This window comes from Heterodontus francisci, chromosome 23 (genome assembly GCF_036365525.1).
Source record: "Heterodontus francisci isolate sHetFra1 chromosome 23, sHetFra1.hap1, whole genome shotgun sequence".
Lineage (NCBI taxonomy): Eukaryota > Metazoa > Chordata > Chondrichthyes > Heterodontiformes > Heterodontidae > Heterodontus > Heterodontus francisci.
The window spans coordinates 2,574,447-2,589,448 of NC_090393.1; the positions used below are offsets into that span (position 1 = coordinate 2,574,447).

General features: G+C 44.3%; 2 protein-coding genes across 5 annotated transcripts in view; one reads left to right on the forward strand and one right to left on the reverse strand.

Moving 5' to 3' along the window:
* Window positions 1-10,529, reverse strand: part of gtf2h3 (general transcription factor IIH, polypeptide 3) — a 27,344-nt gene extending 16,815 nt beyond the window's left edge. For 2 of the 4 annotated variants that reach the window (XM_068054508.1, XM_068054507.1), the window contains exons 1-8: window positions 10,445-10,529; window positions 8,143-8,222; window positions 3,997-4,103; window positions 3,711-3,877; window positions 3,525-3,587; window positions 1,936-1,965; window positions 887-915; window positions 13-87 (exon numbers count right to left, since the gene is read on the reverse strand). In XM_068054508.1, coding sequence (XP_067910609.1) covers window positions 13-87; window positions 887-915; window positions 1,936-1,965; window positions 3,525-3,587; window positions 3,711-3,877; window positions 3,997-4,103; window positions 8,143-8,222; window positions 10,445-10,454 — 561 coding nt within the window. In that variant the 5' untranslated portion in view covers window positions 10,455-10,529. Of the gene's footprint in view, window positions 1-12; window positions 88-886; window positions 916-1,935; window positions 1,966-3,524; window positions 3,588-3,710; window positions 3,878-3,996; window positions 4,104-8,142; window positions 8,223-8,259; window positions 8,325-10,444 lie in introns of all 4 variants that reach the window. The other 2 variants (XM_068054509.1, XM_068054510.1) reach the window with 2 other exon arrangements.
* Window positions 10,503-15,002, forward strand: part of eif2b1 (eukaryotic translation initiation factor 2B, subunit 1 alpha) — a 26,519-nt gene continuing 22,019 nt past the window's right edge. The window contains exons 1-4 of the mRNA XM_068054512.1: window positions 10,503-10,661; window positions 11,795-11,896; window positions 12,295-12,431; window positions 13,970-14,086. Of these exons, the coding sequence (XP_067910613.1) occupies window positions 10,649-10,661; window positions 11,795-11,896; window positions 12,295-12,431; window positions 13,970-14,086 (369 nt within the window). The 5' untranslated portion in view covers window positions 10,503-10,648. The remainder of the gene's footprint in view (window positions 10,662-11,794; window positions 11,897-12,294; window positions 12,432-13,969; window positions 14,087-15,002) is intronic.

The following is a 15,002-nucleotide window of genomic DNA, read 5'->3' on the forward strand; positions in this document are numbered from 1 at the left end:
CAGATAATCTACCTGTTTCTGTGCTGCAAAGATAACGTTCATAAAATTCATATACTGAGCAGCAGAGTCCTCTGCTGCTTTAATAACCTGTGGGGGGAAAAAAACAAATGATTATAAACTGAACTGGTTATCAGCACTGCATTCTACTAATAGGTGGTAAAGGTTTAGAAACAGTGAACAAATATGACTGATTTTAGAGGTTGGGTAGTCTCTAATGAAGGGTTCTTGTTCTCCTCCCCACCCCCAATTCATTCCATCCCACACCACAGCCATCATGTAGACTGGCAGTCTGCTTCCAGGCCTTCACACATCCACTCTTGGGTTGGATACTTGCAGATGTGCTGTAGGTATCACAAGGCAGGGAGATGGTGGTGTAGTGGTAATGTCACCGAACTAGTAATCCAGAGACCTGGACTAACCTTGGCAGCTGGTGGAATTTAAATTCAGTTAATCAACAAAAACATCTGGAATTTAAAGCTAGTCTCAGTAATGCTGACATGAAACTATCATTGATTGTATATCATAAAAACACATCTGGTTCACTAATATCCATTAGGGAAGGAAATCTGTCGTCCTTACCTGGTCTGGCCTACATGTGACTCCAGACCCACAGCAATGTGGCTGACTCTTAACTGCCCTCTAAAATGTCCTAGCAAGCCAATCTGTTAAAGGGCAATTAGGGATGGGCAACAAATGCTGGCCTTGCCAGGAACGCTCACATCCCATGGAAGAATTTTTAAAAATTTGATCTCTCCGCAGCTCAAATCTGAGATGGATGAATTAAACCTTCATCCTCTCGCTCCCTGGCTGCAGCAGCACAGCATCACTCTAACCCTTACAAAAAAAAAGTGTCAAACTTTTAACACAGTAGCTGCAGAACACTTACCAATATTCGGGATTTCAGCTCACGCCCGTCTGTATTTTATGGGAAAAAAAATAAAACTTTTTGTAACAAGTCTTAAGCTGCAATTTACAAAACAAACTCAGAACTGTTCTTAAGTCTGTGCACCATCAACTCCATCACTACACCTTACACTCTGTTACACTACTCATTTAGAACATTAAAATGAAAATTAACTTGTACATGAAATGTCACAGGAACAGGAGGCCATTCAGTCCCTCCAGCTGTTTTTTTTTAGACATACAGCACTGAAACAGGCCCTTCGGCCCACCGAGTCTGTGCCGACCATCAACCACCCATTTATACTAACCCTACACTAATCCCATATCCTTACCACATCCCCACCTGTCCCTATATTTCCCTACCACCTACCTATACTAGGGGCAATTTATAATGGCCAATTAACCTATCAACCTGTTCTACCATTCAATTGAATCATGGCTAAACTGTATCTTAACTCCATTCACCCGCCTTGGTTCTTTAATCCTTAATACTCTAACCATCCAAAAATCTATCCATTTCAGTTTTAAAATTTTCAATCGACCCCCAGCCTCAACAGCATTTTGGGGGAAGAGAGTTCCAGATTTCCATTACTCTTTCCGTGTAAAAGTGCTTCCTGACATCACCCACCCTGAACAGTCTGAGCTCTAATTTTAAGATTATGCCCCTTGTTCTGGACTCCTCTAGCAGAGAAAATAGTTTCTCTTTATCTACCTATCAAATCCTTTCAAACATTATGAACTGTTTGCAGGTCTCGAGGTGTAGAATTAACTCCCATTCAGTGACCATGAATTTGAACCCCAGCCTCAGCTGTCATTCAAATCCAGGTCCCTTCGCATGTCATAATCATTTTTGGCAAGATTCTATAATTCACCACCTCCTCCATCAGGGGAAAAGATTGAAGTCTTTTAGACGGATATAAAGCAGTCAAAATTTGTTAAATGAATCTTCTTTTCACTGAATCTATACTCTAGCATTTGTCGGTCACTATTAGCTAAGAAAAGCAGTACTTAGAGATTAGTAAACATACATACCTTCTAACTCCTTATTCATCTTGTAAATATCTTATTTCAGAACTGTTAAGAAAAAAATACTAATGGTTGCCAGACAGTGAGGAATAGGTCAGAAATATTTTTTGTGATAATGGAGAATTAAAAAGCCACTGTTCAATAAATTAATCTAGAAAACAGATTCACTTTCAGCCCAGACCTCACTGGAAACAGAGAAAACACCCAAATATGCTAGTTAGTTGTCACACCTTCCAACAAGTCTTTTTTGTACCAAGTCTTTTTTTGACATTTTTATAAAGATGCCCCCCTTCACCATGTTAACAGGCTTCAACTTCACATCTAAAATACATTCTTCTTTTCTTTCTTTTGGGCCTCCTTATCTCGAGAGACAATGGATACGCGCCTGGAGGTGGTCAGTGGTTTGTGAAGCAGCGCCTGGAGTGGCTATAAAGGCCAATTCTGGAGTGACAGGCTCTTCCACAGGTGCTGCAGAGAAATTTGTTTGTTGGGGCTGTTGCACAGTTGGCTCTCCCCTTGCGCCTCTGTCTTTTTTCCTGCCAACTACTAAGTCTCTTCGACTCGCCACAATTTAGCCCTGTCTTTATGGCTGCCCGCCAGCTCTGGCGAATGCTGGCAACTGACTCCCACGACTTGTGATCAATGTCACACGATTTCATGTCGCGTTTGCAGACGTCTTTATAACGGAGACATGGACGGCCGGTGGGTCTGATACCAGTGGCGAGCTCGCTGTACAATGTGTCTTTGGGGATCCTGCCATCTTCCATGCGGCTCACATGGCCAAGCCATCTCAAGCGCCGCTGACTCAGTAGTGTGTATAAGCTGGGGATGTTGGCCGCTTCAAGGACTTCTGTGTTGGAGATATAGTCCTGCCACCTGATGCCAAGTATTCTCCGAAGGCAGCGAAGATGGAATGAATTGAGACGTCGCTCTTGGCTGGCATACGTTGTCCAGGCTTCGCTGCCGTAGAGCAAGGTACTGAGGACACAGGCCTGATACACTCGGACTTTTGTGTTCCGTGTCAGTGCGCCATTTTCCCACACTCTCTTGGCCAGTCTGAACATAGCAGTGGAAGCCTTACCCATGCGCTTGTTGATTTCTGCATCTAGAGACAGGTTACTGGTGATAGTTGAGCCTAGGTAGGTGAACTCTTGAACCACTTCCAGAGCGTGGTCGCCAATACACTTTACTATTAATGTTTTGTTAATTAACAAAGACTTGGCTGTTTTGGTTAGTGTTAAGAGATAAGGTGGCTAGAATCATCATCAAATAATGTAACTACAGGGCAAGATTCCTGCTTTTCAGTATTTACACAATAACCTGTATTAAAAAATCCTGTTCACAATTTTCCTGTAAATAGCAATCAGCAAATTTTCCCCTATATGGACAATAACTAATGCCACCTTGTAAATTACATGGCTAACAAGTGAAAACTGGTAAATTACAGGCAGTTAACTAGTGAAAAACCAGTAAATTATAGGCGGGTAAATGCAAATTATGAGTGGGTAATAAGTGAAAGCATTGCAAAGCTGGCCATATCGTAACGAACATGAGAAATCTCAAAGGTTTTGAAGTAATTCCTGGTGCAAGGATACAACAAAGTGCTTTTGCCAGTGATCCTGCCAGCAAGGTTTCTGTTAGTTGGGCTCTCACTTCAGCTGCAACACAGAAAAGGAAGACGTCACACACGCCATCTGTGCCCCAACACCTGGGCAGAAGGATGTGTCATCACATTTCATGTGTTGTCATATAGCGGAGGCCAAGTGCAGCAAGACACTTACTCTTTGCCATTAGATCTTTGATCTCCTCCGTGATGATGTCATTTACTATGGCCAGGAGTTCATATTTACCATCCTTACTACCAGAAAAAGTAGATTCTGCAGAACTCATGTCACTACTTTCAGCAAAGCTTCCCACTTTCCAGTGCTTACCCGGATACAGGAAACGGCTGTAAAAAAAAATATTGGAGCACATTAGTATTGCAGCCCTGGAGAAACCAGTCACGCAGTATACAAACATGGTTCTCTGCTAAGCTGCTGATGCAAGAGGTCTTGCGCTGATCCTTACCTCTCCTGACTGTGACTTGCTATAATCGCCAGTCTATTATTGCGGTTCATGACTAAGTGCGAGTTTCCCATCACCATCACTGCATCCATACATTTTGATAGGGTGAACTGGAAAACAAGTGAAACCCTTCCATATAAACTGTGTACACACATCACTTAAAGATAGACTAAATTCAGAGAATGCTGAAAATACACATCACCTGTGGACTCTTGGACCTGATTTAAGGATGGATTTAATTCCGCATTGCACGCTATCAATTGCTTAGAGGTCCAGTCTCTCCCCACCCCCAACAAGTGAATTAAAGTTCCAGTTGCTTATTCCATGAAAGTGTACACAAGAGCTGAAAAAATGTGACATCTCCACTGATTTTTGGGAATCTCTTGCCCGAGGTTCCCAAAATGGAGAAGAAGCATCCGCGAAGTTGCCAGCCAGTTCGAACAACGTCGACATGCCCAGGCAGCGACCAAGTGCAAACAGCAGAAGGAGTGTTTGGAAATTCGAACATCCCATCCACTCACCTCACCACACACCACCTGCAGCACCAGTGGCAGAGTGCGCAGATCCAGAATTGGACTATTCAGTCGCCTAAGGACCCACAACCCTGGAGTGGAAGAAAGTCATCCTCGTTCCCGAGGGACTGCCTACAAAGATACAAGAGCTGGCACAAGAGATACAAAACCAAATAACACACCAGAGCTTTCAACAGATTTTGTTTTTTCAGGGAAACATCAATAGTTTTTTTGTGCCAATTTTCATCTGAGCACCAGCTCCTACTGATGACAAACTTGGTCAAAGACATGGATCTTAAGGAGACTGGGGAACAGTTTCAGGCACCCTGCAGTAATTTGTTTCACACGCAAGCCCCTCGACACTCACGACAGGCAAACTGTGTCACCAGAATGATACTGGGAGTAAAAGGATGAGATTATAAAGGACAGGTTGCAGAGAGTAGGCTTGTATTCCCTTGAATATAGAAGATTAAGGGGTGACCTAATCGAGGTGTTTAAAATGATTAAGGATTTGAGAGGGTAGAGAGAGAGAAACTATTTCTCCTGGTGGGGATTCCAGAACAAGGGGGCACAAACTTAAAATTAGAGCCAGGCCATTCAGGGGTGATGTCAGGAAGCACTTGTCACACAAAGGGGAGTGGAAATCTGGAACTCTCTCCCTCAAAAAGCTGTGGATGCTGGGGGTCAACTGGAAATTTTAAAATTTAGCTTGATAAGATTTTAGTTAGACAAGGGTAGTGAAACAGGCTTTGGGGTTCAATGTCCTACCCCTTTTCCTATGTTTAATCACAAGATGCATCACCCAACATCAGTTTCCAGCAGGGATTACAAGCCAGCCATCAGAAACAGGAAAACCTGTCGCAGCCCTACCAACACCAACTCAGATTAAATAACTCAATAGCAACCTTCAGTTATGCGGTGCCTCTGGAGCTGAAATGCACCTCCCAGAGGCAAACAGAAAAAAAAAGGAACCAGGAGGGGTGATGAGAAACTTGGTCAAAGACATGGATCTTAAGGAGGCAAATCTAAACTTAGTACAGAACGGGGAATATCGTGTTTGAAAAAGGACATTAGTGGTAGGGAATGGAACCTCCCCTCATCTCAATCACCCAATGTCCATACTAAATCCTCCGAGATCAGGTATAGCACAGCCAGATGTAGAATAAAGTTCCTTTTACTCTGTTCCAATAATCTGCTCAGCCCCATGCTCATTAATGCACCCCAGATGCCCCAGGAGGACACTTATCCATGTCCCATTCCAGCCATCGCCATCTGGCGATTTACACTTAGTGCCAAATTAGGTGCAGTTCTGTGTCCTTGTTCCATGCCCACCTATATTTGGATTAAGATGACCAACTCATTTCATGAGACCTTCACAGGCAGCAGACAAACATTTTCAACCCATCAGTCGGGGTTTGATATGACTCAGAACCCAGAAGTTACTCACTGTTTACTTTTAAAATCACATTACAACTGAATCTCGTTCCGTATCAGACATCAACAAAATCAAAAACTCCATAAAAACATCAAGCAAAATATGGAACAATTGCAACTATTGAAATGGCTCAAGAATGTTACCAGATGCCAAGCTTACACAACATCTACAGCAGCCAGTAATGCTAAGGAGCTGGATGGCTGAAGCAAAGAGTAAAGGGAGTGCTCTTGGTGCTTTACGTTTTACAGTCTCTATTTTCTCATTAAAAAACTGAAAAGCTGAAATTAAAACAGAAAATGCAGGAAATACAAAGCTGGACTGGAAAAACTGGACTCACAGATAGTTAAGAGATGTGAAAAAGGGGGTTCAAAATTATGAAGGTAAATAGGCTAAATCTATGTCCATGAGTTTGTAACTAGAGGACATCACTAAAAAGATTCTAGGAATTGTTCATCAAAAAGTGATCAAGGTCCATCGACCATCCTGGTAGTCCATGATACAATAATAATGAAGTTGTTAACTAATCACAGTGTTACGGCCAGGTAGCAAGGGATGTAGTACCATAGAAAAGGTACAGCACAGACGGCCATTCAGCCCATCATGTCTGCACCGGCTGAAAAAACCCAATTGAATCCAACACGCGGTCCATCGATCCGGGCAGTGAATTACAGATACTCACCACCCTCTGGGTGAAAAAGTTTATCTCATGTCCTTCATGTTTACTCTATCTAGGTCCCTCATAATTTTGTACACCTCAATTAAGTCATCTCTCAGCCTCCTCTGTTCTAAGGACAACAACCCAATCTTTCCTCATAACTGCAATTTTAAAGGCCTGGCAACATTGTTGTAAATCTCCTCTGTACTCTCTCCAGAGCAATTACGTCCTTCCTGTAATGTGGTGACCAGAACTGTACGCAATACTCCAATTGTGGCCTAACCAGCATTTTATACAGTTCCAGCATCACATCCCTGCTTTTGTATTCTATACCTTGGCCAATAAAGGAAAGCATTCCATATGCCTTCTTCACCACTCTGTCTACCTGTCCCACTGTTCACCTCCCAACTGAATGCAATCGCATTTTGTTTAAAATAATGAGTTAGCCCGAGTGTTTTTAGGGCCAAATAAACAGACAAATGACAGGTTTTCTCTTAGGTTAAACAAAAGATAACTATTTATTTTTACACGATTCCCAAAATGTTCGCAACATCACTCACACATGTATACATAGGAATAGATAGAGAGAGAAGGGTAGGTGCTCGTGGATTGTGGTAAATCTGTTGAATCTTCTCGGAAGGACAGTCTCTTTTAAAGGTGCAGGCCTGGTGTTTGAACTCTTGAACTTGTTGAGGTATTGTAGATTTCTGGTGGTTAAGACTTCAGCCTAGAGGTGCTGGTCAGTTAAAGTTTTCTGCTGCAGCAAGTTGAAGTGTAGAATTAACAGCAGGGCTCCTTCCTTGCCTGGTTGGACTTCTTTCCACAGTCACTGGCTGGACTGCTTTCTGTGATGTTGCTGTGATTTCTCCCTCTGTCTCCAAAGGGTTACCTTTTAAGGTCAAAATCCATCAAATTAGAGTTTCTGTTAATTGACACATGACCTTCTCCCCTGGTGTGAGGACACAGTGGACCAGGATGTGGAATCCATGGTTATCTATATATGGGTATCATTCTGTTATGATGTGCCTACTTCACACCTTTGTCTCAGAAGAAATCCATTCAATTCAGGAATGTCTCCTGATGGTTTCAGGAGGGGTGTAGTCAACACCGCTTAGTCTGGAATGTATTTTTTTGTCATTTCGAAACAGTGAGGCAGTTTTTGAATACACAGGCCAGATCATCTGACCTTCAGCAGCCATTTTGCAGCACAGAGTCCACTTTGATTTTTAAAGAAAAAGTCAATTTCAAGGAGGCCACATTGAATAAAGTTTGTATCTTAAAAGTTAGGAATGTATGTCGTTAAAGGGCATGAACAACAATCTCTATCAGTGAGTCGACAACAGACCCACACATAAGGTGAGGAAAACACCCAGTGGTGGAGAGCTTTGGGAATCATAGCCCCAAAGTCCTCTCATTCCCCTCAAACACGCTACGCCTACCACATTTCAGGCCCTAAATACTGTATCCTAAACTGTTATTTTCTGAAAACAATCTATCGAATTTGCATTTGAATGAAATATACTATCTTCTTCCCCTGCTCTCTTTACCTGGGACTCCTTCAGGATCTGCTGGCCCCACCAAATTGGATTAACATCCACCACTATAACAAGCAGGCTGATGTCCTCATCTGTGTGGAAAAATGAGAGGAAAATATGATCACTAACCTGTTGCTGCTGCGGATGATTTCTGTCTTATGAAGGCAACAGTGGCTCTTTAAATCCATGTGCTTCTGTGATGTTAGTGAGATACCATTATTGTTAGAAGTCAACACCATTGCTTGATAAGTAAAAGGATGTTTGTATGTGATATATATTGGTGGAGGAGAGGGAAGTTAAATAAATGCTATTCTTAGAGATTAAGATTCATTAAAGACGTGCCCCAAATCCAATCAACAAATTTCAATTCAAGTAACTGGGTCCGGTAACTCGAGAACCCTCTGCAGATCTCTGCACTCCTCCAATTCTGGCTTAATGTGCATTGCCCACTCCTTTCACTACGCCTAAGCTCTGGAATTCCCTCATTACCTTCCTAACCTCCTTGAAGATCATTCCTCAAAACCCTTCCTTGGCTAAGCTGTTGTCCACCTGCTTTTGGCTCAGTTTCAATTTCTGTTTGATAACGCTTTTGTCAAACACTTGGGATGTTTTACAACATTAAAGCAACTAAAATAAATACAACTTTTCGTTTTACACAATCTCAATTTTTCTGAATTCAGCAAAGCCGATCGTGAGGGCTTCCAGGACCAGTGGAAACCACAGGGCACGGAGTGTGTAATTGACACAAAATGTATTATGATTTTAGAAATGTTTCTTTAGTTAATTCAACTTCATACCTAAATCAGGTATCAACCACGTCCCAGAGGGTAGCACTCTCACCTCGGAGTCAGATGGTCACGCGTTCAAGTCTCACTCCAGAACCTCGAGCCCACAATCCAGGCTGACACTCCCAGTGCGACACTGTCAGAGGGTCAGTACTGAGGGAGCGCCGCACCGTCGGAGGGTCAGTACTGAGGGAGCGCCGCACCGTCTGAGGGTCAGTACTGAGGGAGCGCCGCACCGTCTGAGGGTCAGTACTGAGGGAGCGCCGCACCGTCTGAGGGTCAGTACTGAGGGAGCGCCGCACCGTCTGAGGGTCAGTACTGAGGGAGCGCCGCACCGTCTGAGGGTCAGTACTGAGGGAGCGCCGCACCGTCTGAGGGTCAGTACTGAGGGAGCGCCGCACCGTCTGAGGGTCAGTACTGAGGGAGCGCCGCACCGTCTGAGGGTCAGTACTGAGGGAGCGCCGCACCGTCGGAGGGTCAGTACTGAGGGAGCGCCGCACCGTCGGAGGGTCAGTACTGAGGGAGCGCCGCACCGTCGGAGGGTCAGTACTGAGGGAGCGCCGCACCGTCGGAGGGTCAGTACTGAGGGAGCGCCGCACCGTCGGAGGGTCAGTACTGAGGGAGCGCCGCACCGTCGGAGGGTCAGTACTGAGGGAGCGCCGCACCGTCGGAGGGTCAGTACTGAGGGAGCGCCGCACCGTCGGAGGGTCAGTACTGAGGGAGCGCCGCACCGTCGGAGGGTCAGTACTGAGGGAGCGCCGCACCGTCGGAGGGTCAGTACTGAGGGAGCGCCGCACTGTCGGAGGGTCAGTACTGAGGGAGTGCCGCACCGTCGGAGGGTCAGTACTGAGGGAGTGCCGCACTGTCGGAGGGTCAGTACTGAGGGAGTGCCGCACTGTCGGAGGGTCAGTACTGAGGGAGTGCCGCACTGTCGGAGGGTCAGTACTGAGGGAGTGCCGCACTGTCGGAGGGTCAGTACTGAGGGAGTGCCGCACTGTCGGAGGGTCAGTACTGAGGGAGTGCCGCACTGTCGGAGGGTCAGTACTGAGTGAGTGCCGCACTGTCGGAGGGTCAGTACTGAGGGAGTGCCGCACTGTCGGAGGGTCAGTACTGAGGGAGTGCTGCACTGTCGGAGTTCCTGTCTTTTGGATGAGATGTTAAACTAAAGCCCCACCTGCTCTCTCAGGTGGATGTTAAAGTTCCTGTGACTACTACAGAGGGGGAATTCTCCCTGGTGTCTTGGCCAATATTTATCCATCAGGAGACATCACTTTAAGAAATAATCTGGTCATTGTGTGGGATGCTGTGATTTCTAAAGTATCTCATTGGCTGTAAAGCGTTTTGGGACGGGCTGGGACGAGAAGCTTGTTTCAACCCCAGAAAATCCACAGCGGCGGGTTATTGTGGCGGCTGCGCAGAGACTGAGCCACCGCCGGTATTTTAGTGTAAAACACTGAGGGAGCTTCTCCCACTTCTCTGGGGTGAAGCGAGGCGGCAAAGCCTGAGCTCCCAGGCCTCCCGTTACTTACCCGCCGCCATCACTCCGCCGCGTTTCGAAACCCGGGCGGCCGCTGCCAGCTTCCGTAACCCTGGTGTCACAGCGAAAGAGGTCCGGGTGATCGCGGTCCCCGGAGCCCATTCGGCAAAGATTCCTCAGTCAGCGTGATCCGGCTCGGGGGATCGGGCTCACTCACTCCCCGCGGAGCTTCCGCCGGCCCAGGAGAGGCGGCAAGATGAAGGAAGAAGGTAACTGTCTGGCAGCGCAGCCTCGCCATTGAGATCAACCCGGGAAATGGGTTCATTTATTATTCACTCTCAGGATGTGAGCATCACTGGCCAGGCCAGCATTTATTGCCCATCCCTAATTGCCCTTGAGAAGGTGGTGGTGAGCCTCCTTCTTGAACCGCTGCAGTCCATGTGGGGTAGGTACACCCACTGTGCTGTTAGGAAGGGAGTTCCAGGATTTTGACCCAGTGACAGTGAAGGAATGGCGATATAGTTCCAAGTCAGGATGGTGTGTGACTTGGACGGGAACTTGCAGGTGGTGGTGTTCCCATGTATTTGCTGCCCTTGTCCTTAGAATCATAGAATATTTACGGATCAGAAAGAGATCACTTGGCCCATCATGTTTGCGCCGGCTGAAAAATGAGCCACCATTCTAATCCCACTTTCCAGCATTTGGTTCGTAGCCCTGCAGGTTACGGCTCTTGAGGTGCAAATCCAGGCACCTATTAAATGAGGTGGAGGTTGCGGGTTTGGAAGGTGCTGTCTTAGGAGCCTTGGTGCGTTGCTGCAGTGCATCTTGTAGATGGTACACACTGCTGTCACTGTGCGTCGGTGGTGGAGGGGGTGAATGTTTGTGGATGGGGTGCCAATCAAGCGGACTGCTTTGTCCTGGATGGTGTCGAGCTTCCTGAGTGTTGTTGGAGCTGCACCCATCCAGGCAAGTGGAGAGTATTCCATCACACTCCTGACTTGTGCCTAGTAGATGGTGGACAGGCTTTGTTACTTGCCACAGAATTCCCAGCCTCTGACCTGCTCTTATAACCACAGTATTTATATGGCTACTCCAGTTTAGTTTCTGATCAATGGTAACCCCCAGGATGTTGATGGTGGGGGATTCAGCGATGGTAATGTTTTTGAATGTCAAGGGGAGATGGTTGGATTCTCTCTTGTTGGAGATGGTCATTGTCTGACACTTGTGTGGCGCGAATGTTACTTGCTACTTATCAGCCCAAGTCTAAATGTTGTCCAGGTCTTGCTGCATATGGGCATGTTGTTGATTAAAATCTGTCTGATTGCATGAAATAATTATGTGTAGCAAATAAACCACGCTTTGTATGTTAATTGTATTTAAAACAATAACTGACCTGTTGCAGAGCTTGTGGACTATTTCAAAACCCAAATGAAAGAGAATGAAGATGTTGCTTCAGCTGTTGCAGCTATTCGCACCTTGTTGGAGTTTTTGAAGAGAGACAAAGGTAACTGAGAGCTCGAATTATTATAAAACTTCACAACAGCTTTCATGCATATAGATTTATTTTTGAGCCTGTTCAATTTCCCAAGCATGAAAGTTATACAACAGATATAAAATTTAACAGATTTATGTACAGAAAAGAACTTGTTGCAGTATTTTTGGATATTTTTTAACTGAATTGAAATTCTCAAACTAACCTTCTGGATTTCTAAAACACAGAAAAAGTTGGAAATAGTATTTTGCTTTTGTTCTCTGGATTATTAGTCCAGTAATATAAGCACTACACTACCTGACTCAGTCCCTCTGAAATCTGGTATAAATATATGTCAATGCCTAAAGAAACCACATTTTCTCCCAATCTGTGTGAGCTTTAAAAAGTTTCTGTTATTTTTATGGAATTAGGTGAAACCATTCAGGGTCTTAGAGAGAATCTGAAGGCAGCCATTAAAACTCTGACCAGTGTGGATTCTTCAGTGGCAGTGTCTTCAGGTGGTGAACTTTTCCTCCGTTTTATCAGTCTCACATCCCTGGAACATCCGGTATGTGTTGAGTGTGCAGAACCTTCATTATATATTTTAAAGTAAGCTCTGGAATTTGCTCCCTAAACCTCTCTGCCGTATCTGTTGCTTTAAGACGCTTCTATTTCTTTGATCAAGTTTTTGGTTACCTGTCCTAATATCTCCTTATGTGACTCGGTGTCAGATTTTTCTTGGGATCGGTCCTGTGACGAGCTTTGGGTTGTTTTACTCTGTGAAAGGCGCTATATAAATGCAAGTTGTTGTCAGTGGAAATGGATTCCAGATGACTGTGTAAAGCAGGGCTGCTCCAAACCATAGTCTGTGGGTCATACACACCCTCCGATTTCCAATTTTAGCTGATTTTTCCTGTGTTGCTTTCAATATTGTGGTGATTTGAACAAGTGCTTTTCTCTGAATCTTAAATCAAAAGTCAAGATCTGGGATATATGGGAATTAGCAGAGATGGTGTTTTTAAACTTTACTGGATTCTGTGGCTGCATTTAATTGGCCCAAAAGCTTGGACAACTCTTGCTGTAAACCTAGTATTCCAACTACACCTGCTGGACTGCAGCATAACATATTTGCTCCTTACGTTAGTGTTCATGAACATGTAACGCCACACATTATCAGTTGCTTTTGTAACCTAAAAGAGAAACTCCTTTTCCCACCTGCAGCCTGGCCTTCATCTGTATCTTAATTATTTCGCTGGACTGAGTTTTTATTGGTCACAGGCCTCAGCAGGTGGTGGTATTTTGTATTGTTTCTGACATCGCGCGATTGGGATTGCAGATCTCTGTTGGTGAGCAGCAGTCTCATGGGATGTGGCTTTTCACCTGTTGACCTGCAGAAACAATGAAGAATAACTGCCAATGAACATTGCGTTTAAAATGGAATGGCAAGAATTGTGAGGCACATAATGTTTTCTGTATCGAAGAAATTTGATCTCGATTGTACTTTCTGAAATGTGAAATTTTTGCAAATTTTTATGAATTAAGTATATTTTTGGGAAAAAAGAATAACTGAGCAGGGGTTACAAAGCTCCAATTCAATTGCATTCTGATGACTTTATAAATTGTTGCCAGTTTGAAGTTCAGTGACTTAAAACAAAGTCATTTTATAACTAATTGGGTTCTCGCTTATAACGATGTATGTTCTTGGGTCATACAATCTGTGTAAAATCTTATGTTTCTCACACCCCCTGTCAATTTTTTCCCATTATAAATTCTTATACTTCTATAATGAAAGTTGTTGATTTAAATATTGAGCAGTAATTACATTCCTTCTCTACTGGAGGCACTGCAACATTACAACATGACAAGTTTACACATGCAATTTACATTATAGACGTAGACATAGAAATTTATAATGGAAATATAAAAATGACAGAATGTATAATCTTAAAATGATCTAAGTGTTTCCCCCAGCCGCACTTCAAGTGAAGGCTACCCAGAATCTTCACTCGTGCAATGCTACAGGAGATCTATTAGTATTAGATATTTTATGAAGCTTCCAGTTTTTGTGTTATTCGACATAATTGAGTTTGAACTTTGTGATTGCAGGATTTTTCAATATGCAAAAAGACGATGATAGATAGAGGAGAACTTTACTTGGAGAAAATATCTGTTTCAAGGAATAAGATTGCAAACTTGTGTCACCCATTTATAAAAGATGGAGCTGTAAGTACTGAATCGGTCCTACCAAGGTCTATTTTGCATGGTAGTTGCAGAGAACCAGACCCACCCAATCCCTGCCAGTTCATCCTGTTTGTCCTGCCTCACCCAGAGTTCTTTATAGAGTCAGTCATTTCATCACAGAAGGAGGTCATTGGGTCCATGTGGCTCTCTGTAGAGCAATCCAGTCAGTTCCACTCCCCTGCTTATCTCTGTAGCCCTGCAAGTTTATTTCCCTCCAATGCCCATCCAATTTCCTTTTCAAATCATTGATCTGCTTCCATTATCCTCGCAGGCAGTGAGTTCCAGGTCATTACCACTCGCTGTATTAAAAAAAATGCTCTTCCTCACATTTCCCTCCACCCCCACCCCCACCCCCCTGCCATCTCTTGCCCAAAACCTTAAATGTGTCCCCTAGACATTGTACCATCGGTTAATGGGCACAGTTTTTCTTTGTATACCTTATCTAAGCCTGTCATAATCTTGTACACCTCGATCAGATCTCCCCTCAATCTCCTTTGCTCCAAGGAGAGCTTCTCCAACTTTGAGGCTAAAATCCCTCATCCCTGTAACCATTCTGGTAAATATCCTGCTCCCTCGCATCCTTCCCAAAATGTGGTGACCAGATCTGGATGCAATACTTTAGTTGTGGCCTAACCAGAGCTTTATAAAGGTTCAGCAAAACTTCCCTGCTTTTGTACACGATGCCACTATTATTTATGAATCCCAAGATCCCACATGCTTTACTAACCACTCTCTCAATATCTCCTGCCACCTTCAAAGATCGATCCGCATGAACCCTCAGGTCCCTCTGTCCCTGCACGCTGTTTAGAACTATGCCACTAAGTCTATGTTACCTCACCCTGACCCTTCTGCCAAAATGTGACCTTGTACTTCTGTCTATTAAATTCCATCTGCCACC